The sequence below is a fragment of the Cucurbita maxima genome, unplaced genomic scaffold (genome assembly GCF_002738345.1).
Source record: "Cucurbita maxima cultivar Rimu unplaced genomic scaffold, Cmax_1.0 Cma_Scf00009, whole genome shotgun sequence".
Taxonomy (NCBI): domain Eukaryota; kingdom Viridiplantae; phylum Streptophyta; class Magnoliopsida; order Cucurbitales; family Cucurbitaceae; genus Cucurbita; species Cucurbita maxima.
Genome location: NW_019272025.1, coordinates 3,817,227 through 3,838,510, shown reverse-complemented (window position 1 = coordinate 3,838,510; position 21,284 = coordinate 3,817,227). Strand labels below are relative to the sequence as shown.

The following is a 21,284-nucleotide window of genomic DNA, read 5'->3' as shown; positions in this document are numbered from 1 at the left end:
AATAGTTGTTTTTATATATATATATACATATCATTTCATTTTGGTGAGGTATGGTAATTAGGGTTTGAAGAGCTAGAACAGTCTCCACCCACGATCTGCAAAATATGAACTATAGCTATAATTGAAATGACCGTGTGATAACTCAACTTTATCTAAACAATCTAATTTATAATCACAATGTGTGTGATAAAATTTCACTTTAACCAAATCATTCTTGTCTTTTTGTGATATCTAAGAGGTCGTTTCATGTTTTGCGTTGTTGAAACTAAGACTTACTTATTTTTTGCAATTAAAAAGGCAACAAGAAATTGAAATAATATACTAATACCTTCTTCTATCAAAGAAAAAAAAGTAAATCTTTTAGTGTGAGATTCCACATCGGTTGGAAAGGGGAACGAAACATTGAGCATAGAAACCTCCCCTAGTAGAGGCGTTTTAAAAACCTTGAGAGGAAGCACGAAATGTAAAATTCAAAAGGACAATATCTGTTAAAAATGGGTTTGGGCTGTTACAAATGGTATCAGAAAAGAGCCAGACATGTGGTGGTATGCCAGCGAGGATGCTAGTCTAAGGGGTGAGGGGGAATTAAACATTCCTTATAGGGTGTGGAAACCTCTCCCTAACATTAGGGTTTTAAAAACCTTAAGAGGAGGAAGCCTATAAGGAAAAACTCAAAACAAGAATAATATTTGGGTGGTCTTAGACTATTACATATGGATCCAACAAACATTAAAACAGATGCAGGATAGCCAGCCACAAGCTGCGTAGGAAGAGGTTTAGTTAGCGAAATTAGTATGTATATGCAAAATCATTAGTCATAATAAAGAAAATTAAAGCCAGAAACCAATTCTAATTACCATCAATGAAGCCTCAAGTTGGGTCATTTTCTGTGACATCAATCATGGAGAGCAGCAGCCATAGCTTGCAAGCTTTACTCATTCTACAGACGAAAAGAAATAAGATTTGGATAAGAAAAGATCAGATGGGACAGGTTTTTTTGCCTTGTTGAATAGAAGAGAAGATTATGCTCCTCCCATCTCATTCTGCAGATCTTACTTCAGCCCACAAATCTGTGTTAACTTGTTGTGTAATGTGGGGTCTGAAATGATCTCAAAAACTTCCCTATTTATTCCCAAATTCCCACCCCATTTCTCTTCAATTCCCTCTGTCCCACCTCTACCCATCATGCTATCATCAAATTATTGCTCTAATTTCATGGCTGCTTCTCTTTTCCTCCTTGTTTTTGTTCTTGTGATGTCTTCTAGTAGTAGTAGTACTACAGCTCAGGGTCCACCCTCCTCTGGCTACTACCTCACTTCCTCTCTTCAATCCAACAGCTTTACTCAGTATTTTGCAAACCTCTGGGGTCCTCAGCATCAAAGGTTTGATGACCAAGGCTCCTTAACCATTTGGCTCGACAGTACCTCAGGTCCACCGTTTATCTCCTACTTTCCCGAATAAAATCTATTCAAGTAGGATGTCATAATGTAATTGACTCGTAATAATCGTTTGAATGTACGAGAGAAAAATGATAAAAGGGCCTCAAATTCATATGGTTGTGGCAGAAAGCTGAATAGTTTTTCACAATCTCTTACCCCATTTCCTATTTTGGCTGATTTTTCTCTGTGCGTCATTTCGTCGAACAGGTAGCGGGTTTAAATCACTGCGCTCATACCGATCCGGTTACTTTGGTGTTGCTGTAAAACTCCAATCCGGCTACACTGCAGGAGTTCTCACATCATTCTACGTTAGTACAATACAGGATCATCCCTGATCTTGATAATGATAATCACTCAATTCAAGTACTGGACTAACCGTGTGTAACTTTATTCTGATTTAGCTTTCGAACAACCAATATTACCCCGGAAACCACGATGAAATCGACCTCGAATTCCTGGGAACGACGCCAGGGAAGCCGTATACACTGCAAACGAACGTCTTCATCAGAGGAAGTGGAGATGGAAACATTGTCGGAAGAGAAATGAGATTCCATCTCTGGTTTGACCCGACACAGGACTTCCACCATTACGCCATTCGGTGGTCTGCATCAGATATCATGTCCGTATAATTACAATAGAATACATGCTTTTGTTTTCCCCTCTAACCACTTGATTTACAGAGTTCTTCCATTTCCACAGATTTTTAGTAGACAACGTACCGATTCGAAGGTATACAAGAAGGAACGACGCAACTTTCCCAATAAGACCAATGTGGGTTTACGGTTCGATATGGGATGCTTCCTCGTGGGCGACGGAGGATGGGAAATACAAGGTGGATTATCACTACCAACCGTTCGTAGCCAAGTACCGGGACTTCAAAATAAGCGGTTGCACGGCGGCGGCGGCGTCTTGCAGGCCAGACTCCGGGGGATTGAGCCAAGAGCAATACAGAGCGCTGGAAAGGGTGCAGAGGAATTACTTGGTGTATGATTATTGCAATGATCCAAGGAGAGACCACACGCAGATTCCTGAATGCTAAAACCCCATAAAGAAACCCAAGAAATTCTAAATTTTAAAAATATTATAATTAAACAAAAAAAAAAAAAAAAAGGTTTGATGTGAGGTCTTGTGATGGGTCCAGCTTCCTGAAAGAGGGTCTCTAGGAATTATAATGCTACGTGTGCGTCCACGTCCCCAAGAAGATTTATGGTTTGTTAATATTATTATTAAAATGCTATTATTATTGTGGAAGATTAAAAAAAATAAAAATAAATTAACAGGATTTCTTAAGAATGTATATATAATATAGTAAATATAATGGTCACAATATTGGCGGTGTGTTATGGGTGTATAACAGCTTCATTTTTTTTAATATTATGGCCCTTTCTTTCTTTCTTTTATTATTTCAATATTATGAACTAAAACATTAAAATTTTTAAAAAAAAAACATTATAGAATAAGAAATTAAAACTAATTGTAAATAAATATATAAATAAAAGATTACATATAATAATTATGATTAATTTCCTAATCGACTGAAATTAAGAATTAGAATCCAAAGCAATATGATTGATCATGGGATTGACAAGTGAAGTAAAAGACAGGGTGATTTGTCAAGTAATTAACAAATAAAACAAGGTCATAAAAAATCAGAATTAATGTCCAAAATATGGTTCCAATTTTCAAAATAATTCCTTCTTATTGGCTCCACATACATAAGTGATGTCTACTCATCTTATCGTTAATTCCCCCACATTTAATACCAATTAATTGTTATTAGGTATGGTTTTCGCTCTATAATTTACATATATTTTATAAATCAAATATTGTGTACCATCCATATTTGACCAGCTCAACAAATTTATATTAAAAATATTAGTATTGAATTTGAGAATTTTAAAATAATAAATATTAAATTAACAATCCTAAAAAATAGCATATTGTATATTCTTTCGAAAATTCACGGCTAAGATTCTTGAATATAATTTATGAGGTGGAAGGATAAGCAAATCCGACCTTAGCTCAGTTGGTAGAGCGGAGGACTGTAGTGGGCAATCCAACAGCATAATCCTTAGGTCGCTGGTTCGAATCCGGCAGGTCGGACTTTTATTAATTAGTTTTTACTTTTTGCCTTCCACCAATCAAAGCATTGAAAAAAAAGCCCAGCCCATGGCCACACAAACACAATCAAAAACCCAAGTTTGAAGAGTCCAAAATTGTCTGCTTGGGTTCAGCTGAAATTAGAATGTTATTTCTAAATTTGAATGAGTCCGTGAACTGACCACGACTGACACCGCCCACTAACACTCCGACAATGACACCGTTGTGTAATTCAAAGCTCTGACACTCCCGGCTGTCTCCCTTTTAAATATCCACCACCACCCTCCCCCTCCCCCTCCCTCCTTTATTTATTGCATTTTCCACCTTTTTCCACCCTTTTCCTTTAAACAAATAATATAATTTTTTATTTTTTTGTATAAAATCAAAAAGGTTATTTGTTTGCATTATTTCGGTATTTTACAAAGCCGCGCCCATCCTTGTTTTATTGGGCTTCCATTAATATTTTCACGGGGGGGAGGAAGAGAATCCCTGCCATTATATTTGCTTGATTACCCTAACCAATCCGATGCCGCCACGTCGGTTATCACCTCTCTTCCTGATTGGATGGACATTACACCAGCTGGGTTCGGGCCCCACAATAAACAATAAAATACACTATTCATCACTCAGCTGCCAGTTACATACTATCTCCAGCTGTCTTCCACCTTCATTATGCCCAACTACATCCACGTAGGAACCATGGTCTTCTTTAGTGGGGACCACTAATTGATTATGTGGCGTTATATTATTGCTCCGAAATCCTTGATCGCCTATATGACCTATCCAGCTTCTCCGAAAGGGCACGAAGCACCTGCCAAGTGGCGTCGCCTTCTTGTACCTGATTATGGAACAGCAGGGCCCGCCGATTCCTTGGGTCCCACAAGTTCTTTTGGATAGTAGTAAGGTTGGAAGCTGCCACGTGTTCGAGAATCGTCCCCAATTTACCGATATCCTTCTCTGCCACGGTTATGGATATCTCCGGCCAATTCACCGCCGACGGAAATGGCAACCGGATGCCATCTGCTATTATTACCGGCACGCAACCCAAGGCTATGGATTCAACCAGCCTGGGGCTCCATGGGGCCCACCCCAGTGGGCATAAACAAAAAATTGACCGTACAATTTCTGACTGGTAACCGGCAAATCTGTGCCTCTGCAGGTAAAATCTCCGGTCGGTGATGAATTTTCGCCAAATCATCGTCCGCACCTTCCTAAAACCCAATACCCATAAACACCCACATGAGATAAGTAGAAATTAACCTCGGGAAATGTGTTTAATCAGGGATAAAGGTGAAAATTATTTACTTGCTGTAAAATCGTCCGCTGACATTTTTTGGATTCACCTCCATTTTACCTCTGAAGAACGCGAAAATGTCTCTCCGGCCAGTTACCGGCGACTTCTTAAGAGTGTCATGTACGGAATCCGGCGAAATGTACGGCGGAATGACGATATGTTCTACATCTTGACATGGGTGTTTGTAGTTTACGCCGAATGTCTGCAATATAATCGAGTTCTTCAAGAACAATGGTATTCCATCAGCTATGGCTACATCCTCCTGAAAACAAATCGTTAAAATTAAAAGAATGTGGCAATAAATTTCATTTTCTTGATATGGGTTTGCTTAATTCCTTACCATTGTATGGAAACAAGAGGCGAAATCATGTGATGCAACAAAAACATGGTCAGAGCCATTGGTGCGATTCCAAAAGGGATAATGGGAGGAAATGAGGGCTATGGCGGAGGCAATGAGCGAACGGGCATGACCAATGGCGGGGAAGCCATTGATGGTGCTGAAGTTACAAGAAACATAAACAGGGACGAAGAAGAAATCCGCTTCAAGTGGATCAAATGTCCGGTAATCACTGTTCAACAGGGCTCTATGAATGGCTACCTCCGAAGCAAACAAGTGGTTCGAACACCGCTCATTTGAAAGCCACTCGACATTGTATTTCGGCGGCAAATCGTACACGAAAACCCTCATCTCTTTCAATTCACCATTGGAAGACTCGACGAGGGCTCGAGAAACATGGGTTTTTGTCATCGGAGCGGCGGTTCCATGGGACTTATGGCTATGACTATGGCTAATGTAATAAGAAGTAAAAAAGTAAATCGACAGAGAAACCCAGAGAATCCATTTGTAATATCTAATGAAGAAGCTCTTTTCTTGAGCTCTGCCATTTTTGTGATGAGAGAGCTTCATTTTTACATAGAACCCCCGCCGCCTAGGGAATGCTTTAGATTCCGCCATTTCATTTAATATCAACGCCCAACAATTCTAGTTGGGGCGGAGCTTTCAGTTTCTGGTCTGCGGTGAAGTAGAAGCAAAGGAAGAAGGGTTAGGTGGGGTTTCGTTTTTGGATAACAAAAGAACAACGGCGCCGGCGACGGTGACGGCGGCGAGGGGAAGAGAAAATTAAGTTTCTTTTGTCTCTCTGAAGCAGAGTAGAAATCGCCGGAGACGACGGGTCCACTGTTTTCAAAGATTTTAATCACGGATAAAGACGTAAATACCCTCGTGAACTTTGTTATAAGTTTGCCTGGAGGGTGTACTTTTTAGTCAAAATGCTAGCCTTTTCTTATAATCCAATAAGCAGATCTTGGACATGCATTTAATCAATAAAGCTCTTTTTAGGTCCGCTTTTCCCGAGAAACAAACAGCTTTGTTCAGTTTAGTTTAACAATTATTTATTTATTTATTTTCCATTTGAATTGAAGAAATTAAAAAAACAATAAAAGGGCCAATAAGACGTACGCCCGAGAATTTAAAATTCCAATAAAATAAATAATAAAAATTATTGGACTGTCTAACCGTCCAAGCTCAATACTAATAGATATTTTCTATTTTGATCCGTTATATATCATCGTTAATCTCACATTTTTAGAGATTTCTTCATTCATATAAGTAATGTTTGTTCTCTTAATCGATGTGAGATCTCATCCTCCCATTCGGAGACTACAATTCTCGCTGACATATCACTCGAGATCTATTTCTAGTATCATTTCTAACCGTTCAAGCCTAAAACTAATGGATATTATCTATTTTGACACGTTACGTATCATTGTTAGTTTTATCATTGTAAAACGTGTATTATTATTATTATTATTATTATTTAATGTATGAATAGAAGTGCATTGGTAGAATGAATTTGATCATTCCAAATTTGATTGTTTTGCAATCGAAGTCACGTGCACGGCAAGGCAAAGCTGCAAGAAATCACATGCCCACCCTTTCATATTCCCCCACCTTCCTCTTTCTCTCTCTTAAATTTTCCCATTTTCTTTCGAGTCATGGTAAAAGTAAAAAGTAAAAGTAAAAATAAATATCCCCTTTTGGTTTTGGATGAAATAGTCCTTTTCAAAAAGACAGTATTGTATTTTTTTTTTTTTTACCTTTTAATTGAGTTTTAAAGTTGCTTTTTATAAACAATTATGCTGAGTTGGATTTTAGAATTACAGATTTAAAATAAAATTTAAAAAGAAAAAAAAAATCTCGATAATTATTTTTATTATATTAAATGAATCGCCAAATATTCATTAATTTCGATTAAATCCCAATTAAAAATCAATAATAATTCTGAATTAAAGAAGAAACAAGGTCGCCTTTATCTTTGCAACAAACTCAAATTTAATAAATGCCTATGGGTCCCACAATCCACGTGTCTTAATTAATTTCTAATAACACCAAATTTATTTCCCTTCCATATTTTTAATAAATATTATTCGACCACGAATCAACGATCATTTTCGTCGTAATCAATTTCCCAAAACGACGTCGTATTCATAAGTTGCATTTAAGATTAAAAAAATCAATGTGAAATTAGTTTTTTCATTATTTTCATACATAAATAAAAATACAGATTGCTCATTAATGTTGGGGCGATTATTGAACAGGAGACCAATTATATATAAAGGGTATTCATTGGGGACTATTAAATATGTATTAAAATGAGGAAAATAAAAATAAATAATAAAAATGGACACATTAAATAGTCTAAGAACATTATGACAAGGTAATATAAATGACGTGTATTTAAATATATGGGGGTATAAGTCAATAATGGGGTTGCCATACCCTACAAATTTGAAATAAAACAGAAAAAGGGATGGACTTTGAGGTCCAGTTGTTTGTTTTGTCAACGATTCTAAAACAAAAAAACACCAACTGTCCCTTCAGAAAAACAAAATGTAGGACCTGCCCTCCCCAAGCTAAGAACAATTCTAACTGAAATGAGAAAAGGATAAAAGGAAAAAGGGACCCTTGCATTCCTTGGAGGGCATATGAGATGAACTGGAAAGTTTCGAACATTTTTGGGGCACCGACCCTACAATATACAATCGTGAGCTGTCCAAGCACATGGACATTAGAAAGAGAGACCGTGTTTAGGTCTTAAGGGCCCGAGATTTGGCTAACCATGTTAAGCACCACTCTTTTGTGAAAAAGATTCAAATTTTTAATAAATGAAAATATCCTCTAATTTATTTATTTAAATATATTTATTTTTAAAATAGGTAAGCCTTTTTAACTATAAAAATATTTAAACTCAAGAAATAAACTTTAATAAAAATTTCAAAATTAAATAGAGAAAGAGTTAAAAAATATAATACTTTTTATAGTGATTTGGTCGACTTACCTTACTGCACAAGCACCTCTTCAAAATTTGAATAAGTTTGAGTCAGTAATATATTTAAAAAATGAATCTACAATTTAAAAATCAACGTCAATTATTATTAAGCTATGTTACCACATGTCAAAATATATATATTAAAGGATGAGACAAAAGCATAGGGTAGTGTTGGAAATTTTGAAGCCACAAACCTTCTTTACTAAAGGATTAATGGTAGCAAAGAGAAGACAATTAAGATTATGGATGATTTTGCGTGTTCATGACACCCAAAAAAAGGCTTGGGTTTGGGAATATTAATTTAATTATAACACTAATCTACATTTTATTTTATGGGATTATTCTTTTAAAAAGAAGGGAAAAAGAAAAGAAATAGACGCGTAAAGGCTAATCTACATTTCATTAATGGCTTTATGGTAATCTTGCATCATATACGTGGCAGATTTATAGAATTTCAAAAGTCCAATCCATCGAGTTGAAGCTCGGCCCATTTGAACGTGATCTGTTTCATAAAGCCCAAAATACTAATTACACGGCCCAAACTAAAGCCCAAAAGATAATTGGACTTGGGTTGAACGGCCCAGGTAAGCCGAAGAGTCCGGAGTTGAGCCCAGCTATCTATAGCACATTGCATCAATGAAACCGTGTGGGGTCCATTTTGAATAGGTGGAAATGAAAGGGATGTTAGTGAATGGACCCCACGCGGTTGCAATAAAGTTTGGCTATCTCTATGATGGTCTTAGGGTTCCAAGCGGCTCAACTTTAAGACCCATTCGGACCCCACCACCCTTGGACTTTACACACTCCATGCCTCTCCAAATCTTTCCCTCCATTTTACTTCAAATATCCCACTCTCCACTTTTTAGCAGATATTGTCTTATTTAAAGTTTTTAAAATAAGAGAGATTTTCATATTTTTGTAAAGAATGTTCTCCTCCTCAACTGACACTAGCACAGATATATTTAAGATGATCAGTAGTAGTTTGGATCCACATTTGGGTTTTTTTTTTTATTTATTAAATAATATTGTAAAGAAATTAAAATGGAATGAAATTATGTCTCATCTTTGGGCATTGGGTTAATGTAATTTGGTACTAAATTATGGTTAATAGGTACCATAATTAATGATTATGTTGGTAAATGCCATCACTTGTAAACCAAGCCAACTCTCCCTTTTTTTTAAAAAAAAATTAATTATTAAATTTATGGATATAATAATAATAATTTAATGGAATATTCGAAGATCTTATTTTTTTTCAAACTAAAGATTGTTGGATAACAACTCAACTAAAAATATTAAAAAATAATAATAATAATAATAAAGTTATTCAACTATGTCGATTGTCTTGTAATAAAAAGACAAAAATATTTGAAAAATAGTGAAATAATATTTTTTAAAACTATGAAAATGAAATAATTCAATAATTAGGAAATCAAATTTAATTTTGATGCTTCAATTAGGCAATTGGTAGGGGTTTGCTAGATAGCGTAGTGTTGGTTATTAACACATCAAGATAATTACGTTTCTTGATGGGACATAAAGTTAGGAATCATATATTTTCTATTTTTTTTTTTTTTTATAAAAAAACTCGAAATCGAGTATAACTCATGCTCGGTGAGATGACTTTTCTATTTCAATTTCTATTCCGAATCTTTCGTTCAAAAATTTTGAATACGTCACAAAAATTTCTTAAATTTATAATCGAAAACATTAATTATATATATAATATTGAAAGTTTTAAAAGGTTTCTAAGGAATTATTTATTATTTTCGCAATAATATATATTTTAAATATTTTTTAATAATATGTAGACTTAAACATAAGAATTAAATTAAATCTAGAGATAATAATCAAGGGTCCCACTTTAATAAACAAAATTATCATTATCGATCTTTTACATGTTTGGTTCATGATGTCTTCCTATCGTAACAATAATTTAAAATTTTGGTGGTTTAATAATGCAACTATATATTTCTTAATTATTATCTTTTAAAAATAACCAATGGAATTTTTTAATTATATATATATATATATATATATATATATATATATCAATTTGAACATAATTCTCAAGGTTTGACTTCTCAGTCGTCCATCCTATATGTTAAGATAAAGAAAAATTAATATCAAACTAAACGATACGAGTCTAAAACGAGATTGTTGAAGTTAATTTTTTTTTTTTTGTTTCATATTATGTGAGCTCACAGCTCGTCGAAACCCCACCCAACTTTTCAGGTCATTCAATCTCCGTTGTTCCACTTTGGCTCACTTCCAACCACCTCATCTCTACAGCTTATGGGCAAATCCTATTCTCTCGGTCGTTCAATAGGGCTCTTTTTAGGGATATGCTTTGGCTACTGTGGGGTTTGGAGGATTTAAAACTCCAGTGTCTCTCAAGACAAATATATATCTTAACTAGTTGAATTGAGTTAAAAAGACGTTAAATTAGTCAAAAAGAAGGGTGACAACGTAGACTTTTAAAGTAGTTAATTGTAAGAGGTTTGTAGGTGGGAAAGTTTGGCTACCAGCTTCTTTCTCTGACCACTAAAAGTTGCTCTCTTCTTGACTCTTTCTTTCTCGATAAAAGGATATATTATAGTGCCATTGACAATGAAAGCCCTAACCTCTCTCTCAATCTTCACTCACTATCCCCATTGCTACATTTTCCCTAACTCACAAATGGGTGCATTAAATATTATTTTAATTTCTAATTCAACTCGGTTTATGATTGCAAAAGCGAGTATAATATTTGAAATTTTGAGTTAGATTGATGATCTGAGCAATCTGATTGAAATTCATAATCCAACTCAACTTTCAAAATGCATCACTAACCACAGTTATAGATGTCAAACATTCTTAATTTTTATAATAATCCAAACGGACCCAAGTTACCCATTTTTGTGGATGGGTAAGTAAGAGGTGGGAGGGAGAGAGATCGCTGATTTAATGAATTATTCAAAAGGAAAGAAAATTTAAATTTTAAGACCAAATAAAAACAAAAATTCTCTTGAAATTTCAAGAAAATGATAAACAATCCTTACCTAATTACCTTTCATTTGTTTATATAATACGACTTCCTCTCTAAAGTTGTTTTGCACTATTCATAACCATTAACTAAATAATACTTTATTTCCATTAATCTTATTTAAATTTAAATGGGTATTTTCATTTTCTCCTTTTCAATCTTTTTTTAAAGTAAAATTTACATTTATATCTAAAAATTTAATTAAATTAATGTTTAAAATTTTTAAATTTAAATAAGTTCATAGATTAAATCTATAATTTAACTTCTATATACATTTACGGTCACCCAAGTCTACGAGAGGGAGAAGATTTGCCTTGATTATGAATGATACGATATGGTCAAAGTTGAAACTGAAAAATTACTGCATGGAAAGTGAGCTAATGTTACAATAGGTGGTGGTAAATTACACAAAAAAATTACCCTTTTTTTTTGGCTCCTTCAATTATAGAGTAGGATTTTCCTAATTAGAATTTAGAGTACTAATTAAGAAAATTAAAATTAAATAAAAACTTGGATGAGAAAATTCATGGTCTGCAAATTACATGATTCAAAGTGATAAAAGCATTAATTGAGAGAAAGAGAGGGATAAAAACAAACCCAGTTTGGACTTCTTATGAAGGCACGCAGCCCACGTGTGAGAAAATTCAAAGATGAGTTATCAGCCAAAGGATTAACGTTTTAATTGAGATTAGGAAAAGTAATTTCATCTCTAACCTTGTAATTAGCGAATTGTTCCTTCTGCAACTGTGGGAGTCCGAGACAGGACGATAGGATCATAGGATGTCAGGAATTGGGTTCTGCTACGTTCTTGGCGGTTTCTGCTTTCTTTTTTCTTCACAAAAAGCAACAAATCTGTCAAAAGAAAACAGTGCCAGTTAAGGATTTCTTATAAGAACTTCAACTGTCAGTCTGAAACCGCATTCCTCTCTCTCTCTTTCTCTCTCTCTGAAGCTTTTGGAGCTCAGTAATGGAGAACCAACGCAGTGCTCTTCTGGGTTGGGCTTACTTTTTCCAAGGAAAGGTAAAGAAACCTTAAATTATTTGCAGAATTTGGCTTCTGGGTTTGTTTCCATTTGTGATTTCTTAGTTGGTTATGATGATGATTTTGCTTCGAAACAGAACATTGAAGAACTGAGGCATTCGCTTTTTTGTGCGACTCTGGAGCTGGAGCAGACGAGAGTTGCAGTTCAAGAGGAGCTGAGAAAAAGAGATGAACAGTTGATTCATCTCAAAGATCTTTTTAGCAGAGCCATTAGAGAGAGAGATGAAGCCAATGAAAAGTTTCAGAAACTATTCATTGAGAAGTTTTTACTTCACCAACGAACAGATCCACATTCAGGAGTTTCCAGCATTGAAGATGAACCGAAGAAATGTATTGATTCCATCAATGGCTTCTCCTCGTCTGATTGTGAAGAAAGCATTGTCTCATCTCCTGCAATTGACCCAATTCCGCCGCCACAGTTCCCTCCAGCTCTGCCCACCGCGGTAGACTTGGTTACAGAGAAGCCATTGCCTGAAAAAGGCAAGCTCTTGGAAGCAGTGATGAAAGCAGGTCCTCTGCTTCAGACACTGCTTGTAGCTGGACCTCTGCCTGAGTGGAGACATCCACCACCACCACTTGAATCCTTTGAAATTCCTCCGGTGACAATTCCTTCGACGCCTCCGCCACAGATGCTCCGAGATTCTCTAGGCACCTTCAATGGCAGCAGCCAGATTTCCAACTGTGGAAGCAGGAAAAGGGCTTTCTTGGAAGGCTCTGATTCTCCAACAGAGACGAAGTCACAAAGGCTTGCTCCCTGCTGACCACTACAGAAACAAAGAGCAGCAAAAACATAATCATAGTCTAATATTAGTAAAGAGCTAATGAGGATGAAAAGAGAATTGGGTTAGTGGCTGATTTTAGTGCTTGTACAGAGGTATGTGTTATAGGTAAGAAACTCTCTCCTTCTACGTTCGAGGCATCTGCAACAGAAGTCTCCCTCTACCCTCTACCCCTCCCCCTGCTGTCATCACTTTGACTCAGTGAAGTCCTTCTTTTTCATACTCCGTCTGAGAATCGGGGTCAAATTTTTCCAGAATTGTTTTAGCCATGTAAGTTGCAATTCCAATTCTGAGATTTCTCGTGTCTGATTACTTGTCTGAGATTACACAGCAAAAACACAACTTACAAAACCATTAACCTCACAACGCAAAGAAAAAGCATAAAAACATGTGTTCACATCTGATATCTGAGTTTCTATATCTTTGGGAAAGGATGGGGACAGTCCGGCATGATCAAAGAAGCTACGACTCACCTGGTTCTTCGCTTTCTTGTTCTCGCCCAGCTAAAATCTGGGGGAAAATCTCATGTTTTAAGTACCAATGGGAGCTTCATTCATAACAGTCATCAGATAATATGCAGAACCATACCAACCCTTAAAAATTGCATAAGCATTACCAAATGAGGAGAAGGAGATCAAAGTTTCCCAGAAATCTCTGCTAGTTGACCAAAAATGGCTATAGAAGAAGCAAACAAGCCATTTTCCACATAACCTCATGTGATTGCGCGGGCTGTCTCTGCCCCCGTCAACAGGGAAGACTATACAGTATTACACAGCTTGGCCACTTGTCATGACTGCTTTGATCAAACAATCATACGGACCAAGGCTTATGGATGTTGTGTTCTCTTCATTTGGACAGATCTTCTCAAGCCAAAGTCCAGGCTCATCATGGAAAGGCCTACTAAAATCCATAAACAAACAAGCATATCATATGGAGCTTAATACTCTTCTGTTTGCAATACCAGTGTCCCCTAGAAAGGAACATAATGTACAATTATAAAGATAAAAGGTGACACGAGAAACAGCTCATGTAATATCCAAAAATTTGTAATGTACTACAAGTGTCGAGATAGAAGAAACGCAAAAATTGATTTCACATTTTCGTCTACATTGTTAAAGGTGATTTGAGAACATATGTGGGCCCATGAAACTCTTGGCTCAACAGCAGGAAAACATTTTATGCATTGCAAGGAATATGGAGATCAGTTAAAATCTGATCGGTTGAACCTGAAACATACCCCCCAAGGCCAAAGCAGACACGACACGTGCCATGGTGCCATGACCAGACATGGTAATTTGCCAATAATTATCCGTTCGAAAATCAAGAGAGCAACACGTTTCGAAAGAATTAAAACTTCAGTCCTCAGTCTTCATCATTGTCATCTTGATTGTTTTGGTGGTTGAGTTTCTGAGCATTATACATGTCGGCAACCTAATTTTTAAAAGGAATGTATGCAGATAGTTAGAAGTTTTACAAGAACAGTATGAGAAAACCATGGAACTAGAGCATAAACTCCTGGAGGATGAAAGAATTATAGATGTTTTTAAATATTAGGGATACGTCAGTTTTCCCTTTATACTTCTTATGTGCCATTTCCTCCAACTAATTCCATGCATGCACCCAGAAAACCTTTCATTTTCTAGTTGGTTATTTCATCCATTGATAATCGTATCAAAGAAAATAGAAATGAGAGGTTATGCAATAATATTCACCTGCTCAGACAATGTGGCCTCCTCTGGAGTTTTGTCTTTCCTTACACGAACAAGACGTGGAAACCGAAGAGAAATTCCCTTTAAACAAAAAATCATGAATGATTAGAAAAAATAAGGAACTACAGAAAGAATTAAAGAATAATGATGGAGAAACTTAAGAAGAGAAACTTGCACACAGATACAACCTTGTTGGAATCCACGATGCCGACTCCTGCACGATGAACTGGGCTGATAGTCAAGTCTGCCGCTTTAACCTCCCAAACCTGAAAGAGGATCATTAGGAAAGGATGAATAAGAAGAGAACTCCAGTGGCATTCAACTTGCAATGTGAGTCTAAACTGAATCTGTTGATTTCGAAATATCTTTCAAAGCCTTTCTTTTCATGTTATTTTCAACAAATACCTTAAATTCACAACAGATACAATACCAAAAAAGAGGGGGTGTAAAAACTCACGCCACCCTTAAATACTACCGTTGAAGGGGAATGAGCTTACAAAACAAACATACAGCAAGGTCTCAAGAGGAAAAGAGGCATCAGGAGTAACAAAAGACAGCATAAATGAGATTTCAGGGAAAAAGTCATAACTTTACCTCGGTAGGTTCAAACCAAACATCTGGATTGATTGTATCTCCATACCGATAATATGACTAAAATTAACAAGAAAATGTTGAATTAAAAATTAGAATCATACAGGGAACCTTACTGCTCACATATAATAGGAATTAGACGACAGACCTTTGGTTCTGGAATGACTTTAGAACGGAGACTAGCAGAACGTTCCTCAAGCATTGCTTCAGAAAAACCAGTTCCTACCAGTCATCAAAACTTATTATTAGATAGTATAATATAAAATAAAAAAAATAAAAAATAAAAATTGGACAAGCGCTGACAGTTGCAGTGAGAAAACAAAACTTAAAGCATTCCTTATCCTTACCAATCTTACAAATGCTTTGAAATTCTTCATTGTCATTGTCATAACAGGCAAGGAGAAATGCGCCATAGACACCTAGAAATATATATGAGGGATAAGAACAACATAACACAAATTCGTATACACATGTGACACGCATACATGCTTGTGCACCTATAGGTTCGATATTACTGGAAGAGAGAGCCATTTGATTTAAACTAATTATTTTAAATAATGGCAATATGCAATTATTGCAACTTATAAAAAAACTACTTTCCAGTTATAGTACCTGTACGCTTCCCACGGCCATGGAAAGCAGCAATTGGTACCAGATCAAGTGAATCACCTATGCTGCAGTATACAGGCATGGATGGGCATCCCAAAAGCTCAGTTGACATTATCATACAACATTTATACAGACTACACGAAGCACTTACTTGTCTATGTAATCCTTCTTCAGTTTTAGCCAGTTAAGTGACCTCTTGGAAGGCTCGTAAGTAGCATCCCGGTTCAATGTTTTGATGATTAAACCCTCACAACTGCAAACAAAGATTAGTTAATAGAACACAGAATAAATTAGTCATTCAAGAATGTAAGGGAAAACACAATAAGATAAAATGTAAACCTTGTAGACCGGCCAACCAGGAAAAAGCAACACACCTTTGATCAACAGATGCATCAAGGAATTTTTGTATTTCCTCAAGGTCGCTTGTTGTTATTGCTGTGGCAAATTGAAAATATCCAGCTTCTTCAATAAATGAATCATAGAGATGCTGCAAAGTACAGAACCTGAGTTATAAATGGCACAGCCATTTGCAGACACCAAAAGAAAGCATGTTAAAGAACAGCATATCGGTTGAAGGAAAAAGGAATATCTCATGGTCAAGTTGCAATACATTTGGACCGCAATATTGTAATCTTAGACAAGGGAAAACATCTTTATAAGAGAGAACAATATGCATCCATCAGTCTACTAAGTTAATCAAGTTCTTCATTCTCCAAAAACATTCTTCCAAACAAAGATAATTTTGAACGCTAAAACTATGTGAGGCGAAGTGAATTGGTGAAAGTTCCACGTCACAGGAAACAGTACTTATAATAAGTCATAAAAAATGACCTTAATATACTTAATATAAAAAAAAAACATAAATAAATAACATAAAATGGCTAAGAAACACAGCAAAGCTGAAATGTCGATAATCATCAATGCAAATTGTGCAGCACACATGCATGCACACACGAGAAGGAAGGAACGTGAGAGAGAAAACAGTATAAACCATCAACAGAAGTTGTAGAGCAAGCACACGCACACAAGAAGGAAAGAGTCTGAAACTGACAAGCAGGGCAAAATTTCTACCTCTCGACGAACACTAAGTTCTTTCTGAATAAGTGGTTGACCATCAAGGTACAGTAAATCAAAAGCAAATACACACACTTCAACCTTAATATCGCTCACGGCCACGTTTTTGCGAGCTCGTGTACTCAGAATCTGTCACAAAGTTCAGAGGTCAGTGTTACTTCGGCAGTGACTCTAGATGTTAAAGATAATGACAAGAGAATAATGTGATAGGAAGATGATGTCTACTAAAAGTAGTTTTCAAGCAGCCCTCAAAAGAAAAGTTTGAGATGGCTAGTTGCGGGGGAACTTAAGGTGAAAACCAAAAAGGAAAAAATCGTAGGTTCCTAGAAAAGGAGAATGGTGAATGTGGTTAGAAGTATTTATATTTTAGTAGCAAAGAAAGTGATTTCAGATGTTCTCGCATGGTTCTTCCAAGTTCTGGTAGTTTCATGTGAATTTTTTAATCCACTTTTTATGGCATAAAAGCTGCACAAAGATATTAAAAAGCCAAAAGTAGATATTATTACGGAACCAATCCATATTTAAGATTAGAAAGGAAAAAACCATAGACAAACGTATCCTGTCGCATGACAACAACCAGATAACAAATATACTAAGGTTAATGTACCTGAAAAGGCAAAATCTTCTGCTTTCCACGATCATAAGCAACAAGTTCACAATCCAAAATAAACGATCTTACAGATGGTTTCTTTATCCTGAAAAATGAAGTAGATTAAAAGATTTAATGGAATATTTAAACAATAATAATGAATGCAGAAATAGGTGGCAGGAGGGTCGAGAACAAAGTATTTCAACATATCCAACATGCTGCAACTGAAAAAAAAAATCAATGACAAACAATACAATGAAGGATGAAATGGAAAAATCACACTGAAAAAAGAAAGTGAAATAGCAACAACCAGGGAACTTTACAGAGTTTCATTCAGCATTTCAAAGGAAATATAATAAGTCTAAATCGTGTTATGCATTGGTCCTAAACTAGAATCAGACATTGAAGTGAACACTGCCAAGCCACTCTACCTTGATACCGTGAGAACAACATCAGGGAACTTTCCAGTGTTCCGTTCAGCATTTCGACTGTAGATCTCAACTGAACCATCTTCCATGTAATGAATCTGCATAAAGAGAGTGAAGCCATGCCACATGAAATGTGTAAATAGCAGCAGAAACCACATTTTTCAAGTTGTTCGTTCAATCACCTGGGCACGTTCCCCATCATATTTGTATTCACAAGTAAATTCCAAACCCTGGAATTTATTTAAGATCTCGGAGACTCCCTTCGTTGGTTTTGCCAACATAGGTCCAATTGGAATTCCCGGTGTAAAGTTGCATGTTTTTGAAAGGTTCCACACACCACCATTAAGAAGCGCAGGGACCAGTTTATCATAAACAGGGAGCACAGAATACACCTGCTTTACAATCTTAGCACCCTGATGCAAACATAACGTTAAAACATTCCAATTCAGAAGAACATTTAAGAGCTCTGAAAATGGTGCTATGAAACCAGTAATAGCTTAGACGAAGTTGAAAATGTGATACTTAATTATAATAGCTTAGAGTCTCATAAATAAAATCATAACATTATCCATAGAGATATTGATGAGACAAAAGGATTTGTTCCCACAAACACTGAGTACATGTAGTCACCTCTTCTAGAGGAGATTGAACGTTCGCTGGGGGCGTTGAATGTTTTTCAGCATATACAGCTGCTTGCCCTAATGCAGCTAAAAGAGTCTGCTCAGCAAGTCCAATTCGCAATTTTGTCTGCATGGTATGAAAGAAAATTGACAATATAGGAAAGAACATACAATATTAATTCTAACAAACCCGAGATATAACCTGCAGCAATCTAATCAGATACAAAGGTTCGCAGTCAGTGGCAGCAACAAGCAGTGACTTGATATGGTTCTTTTTCTTCTCCTGACTATCCTTGCCAGATTCCTAGTTCAATTCAAAAACGTCGAAAAGGAAATCTTCAAAAAAAATATGACTTTATCACCACAAATTGTACAGCGCACCATAGACGAAATCCCAGGCCCCACGTTTATATAATCAAAAGAACGCCATAATATAAGAAATTTTGTAGTAACTCCACTCGATAGTTCACACTCAAACTAACCACAACCTAGTTTACTGGTTATGCAGTAAGTACTGAAAGCACGAGCCTAACACACCTTAGCAATCAGCCGAAATGAGTCAAATACTTTGGTAATAGTTAAAGCATCGGGCTTTCGCATCATGGATTGTGACGAACGGCTTGCTTTGGCAACAAGACCTAAATCTCCCAATTCCTGTCAGATAAACAAGGGAAGCAAACAACTGAGACATTAAATTATAGTATGTTCGTTGCTCAAATAGAACCCAGCAAAAAATTCCTAATACACCAGGTATCAATTAATTGTGAAATTCTTGATAATACCCTTGTGCAGCCCACATCCTGAAAACATTTTAGTACTAATGAAAGAAAAAAAGGGGCCTTTATCATCCATTATTTTGCAATTACAAACTCTGTGAAGCACATTAAAATGAAAATTAAACGAAGACTATGAAAAAACAGATTGTTGTCACAATTTAAAGGATGGAGTTCAAAAGGCACCTTACCTTGTACTGTTTTTTAACCTGTGCCTCTGTCCTCCCAAATGCCTCAGAAAGAGCTTTGATAATAGAAGCATCCCCAATCCCCAACTCGAGCCCTTCGTGCGCGGGAGCAATCTTATTCGCCAAAAGATACACGGTGGCTACCAAGTCGTCGGGTGTAGTATCCATGACGGTCCTCAGCATGTTGCAGACGATATCGGTGATAGTAATCCTACTAGACTCCTCCGAAATCATATCGAACCCCAAACACAGAAACAAAAATGGAACCCGTTCGCCCTCATTCCAACATGCAAATTGTTTCGAGTTGAAATCCTTGGCCTTCTTTTTCAACTCTGGGATAGAGCTCTTCAATTTCGCAGTTCTTTCTTGAACACTAGACGCGCACTTCTTATTCGCAACCGGCCCAATCTTGCCTCCAAACTTCCCACCATCATCCTGACGCAACTTGGTTTCCCCCAAATCTACAGCTTCCTCGGACTTAACCAGATTAGGATCTCCGTGATTATCCAAAGTTGAGGTTGAACTAACGCACTGCGATTCAACAGGCGGCGTTGAGTCCAGAGCCAGGGAAGAGTTAGGTTTCGGAGGAGGGTCTAAAGAATCTAGGGCTTTACGCTTCTTAGGAGAAGAATTTACAGGCTTCTTCTTGGCAGCGGCCCGAGCACCGGACATGAGAGCATCGAAAGCAGAAGGACGAGAAGACATTGCTGAAACAAAATTCTGAAAAATGGGTTTGAAAGAGGGAGGTTTGTTGGAGAAGATGAGTTTCTTGAATTGAGGATGAGCCAATGTAATGGGGCGTAAACAGTAGCATGAACGCAGAGAAAGCATCAATTGTAGGTACTAAAATGAGTATAAACGATTTCAGAGAGAGTAAATGCCGAGAAAAAAGAACAGAGCTGCCGGACGGGAAGAACTGAGAAATGGCGGGAAGGGTTTTGGGTTTTGATCGGACTGTAATTGTTAACTACGATCAACGCCGCGAGTTTGATTTTCTTTGAATGATTAATTACCCATTTCAGGTCGGATGTGAAATTGTTCAATTTTGATCTCTTCCACCTGTGTCGGAGTTTGAACTACTCGCTTATTCCGGCCTTATCTATACTCTGATGGGAGATGATGGGCCGGATTTGGCCCATCGAATACCATAAATGGGCCGGATTTGGCCCATCCAAAAACGAAATGGGCCGAATTAATTTCAGGAAATTGGGCTGAAATTAATTTCGCTTAGACACCAAACAACATATGAAGCCCAATTAATGACCAATTTAGCGATTAAAATAGCTTTGAAAAATTAATAATTTTAGATAATCGATATATAATTAACTTAATAAATAAAATTTAACATTTTCAAAATTTGTACATGGATAATTAAATAGTTAATTAAAAAATTTATTCTCAGACGGAAATAATTAGCACAAAATTAATAAAAAAGGATCTTAAAAATTTATAACGAGATATGGTAATAAAAGAAACAAAATAAATAATAGAAAAAAAGAGTAAAGGCTCCAAGCTGTCAAATGAATAATTAAAATAAATAATTAAAATAAAACTGTCCCAAAAAGCAGTGAAGGGACCGGCCAAGATGCCTCTATTATTAACCGTAGCGCCCAACTGTCGAGACCACAAACACAAATAATAAAATATATATACATATAATGATTAATGACCAATCGAATAATAAAATGATTTAGT

At 36.3% G+C, this 21,284-nt stretch overlaps 4 protein-coding genes and 1 non-coding gene across 5 annotated transcripts; 3 read left to right on the top strand and 2 right to left on the bottom strand.

The window, feature by feature from the left end:
• Positions 1 to 1,008: 1,008 nt before the first annotated feature.
• Positions 1,009 to 2,795, top strand: LOC111483604 (xyloglucan endotransglucosylase/hydrolase protein 31-like). Its single transcript, XM_023129804.1, has 4 exons — positions 1,009 to 1,429; positions 1,647 to 1,747; positions 1,841 to 2,058; positions 2,139 to 2,795. Exons 1-4 carry the CDS (start codon positions 1,105 to 1,107, stop codon positions 2,476 to 2,478), a joined length of 984 nt encoding a protein of 327 aa, XP_022985572.1. The 5' UTR covers positions 1,009 to 1,104; the 3' UTR covers positions 2,479 to 2,795.
• A 655-nt stretch (positions 2,796 to 3,450) lies between these two features.
• On the top strand, positions 3,451 to 3,542 carry TRNAY-GUA. The gene is given in 2 exon segments: positions 3,451 to 3,487; positions 3,507 to 3,542. It is a non-coding gene; the product is annotated as a tRNA-Tyr (tRNA).
• A 379-nt stretch (positions 3,543 to 3,921) lies between these two features.
• On the bottom strand, positions 3,922 to 6,059 carry LOC111483603 (probable glucuronoxylan glucuronosyltransferase IRX7). The gene is made up of 3 exons (XM_023129803.1): positions 5,174 to 6,059; positions 4,845 to 5,095; positions 3,922 to 4,750 (listed from the first exon to the last, which is right to left on the bottom strand). Exons 1-3 carry the CDS (start codon positions 5,786 to 5,788, stop codon positions 4,285 to 4,287), a joined length of 1,332 nt encoding a protein of 443 aa, XP_022985571.1. The 5' UTR covers positions 5,789 to 6,059; the 3' UTR covers positions 3,922 to 4,284.
• A 5,992-nt stretch (positions 6,060 to 12,051) lies between these two features.
• Positions 12,052 to 13,315, top strand: LOC111483607. Its single transcript, XM_023129809.1, has 2 exons — positions 12,052 to 12,208; positions 12,307 to 13,315. Exons 1-2 carry the CDS (start codon positions 12,155 to 12,157, stop codon positions 12,988 to 12,990), a joined length of 738 nt encoding a protein of 245 aa, XP_022985577.1. The 5' UTR covers positions 12,052 to 12,154; the 3' UTR covers positions 12,991 to 13,315.
• A 702-nt stretch (positions 13,316 to 14,017) lies between these two features.
• Positions 14,018 to 20,641, bottom strand: LOC111483595 (DNA ligase 1). The gene is made up of 17 exons (XM_023129791.1): positions 19,593 to 20,641; positions 19,166 to 19,282; positions 18,831 to 18,932; positions 18,639 to 18,755; positions 18,191 to 18,421; positions 18,012 to 18,106; positions 17,599 to 17,686; positions 16,989 to 17,120; positions 16,292 to 16,404; positions 16,069 to 16,170; positions 15,921 to 15,982; positions 15,656 to 15,727; positions 15,457 to 15,530; positions 15,312 to 15,368; positions 14,906 to 14,983; positions 14,721 to 14,798; positions 14,018 to 14,439 (listed from the first exon to the last, which is right to left on the bottom strand). The coding sequence occupies exons 1-17, from the start codon at positions 20,418 to 20,420 to the stop codon at positions 14,371 to 14,373; spliced, it is 2,415 nt and encodes an 804-aa protein (XP_022985559.1). The 5' UTR covers positions 20,421 to 20,641; the 3' UTR covers positions 14,018 to 14,370.
• Between the last annotated feature and the right edge of the window lie 643 nt (positions 20,642 to 21,284).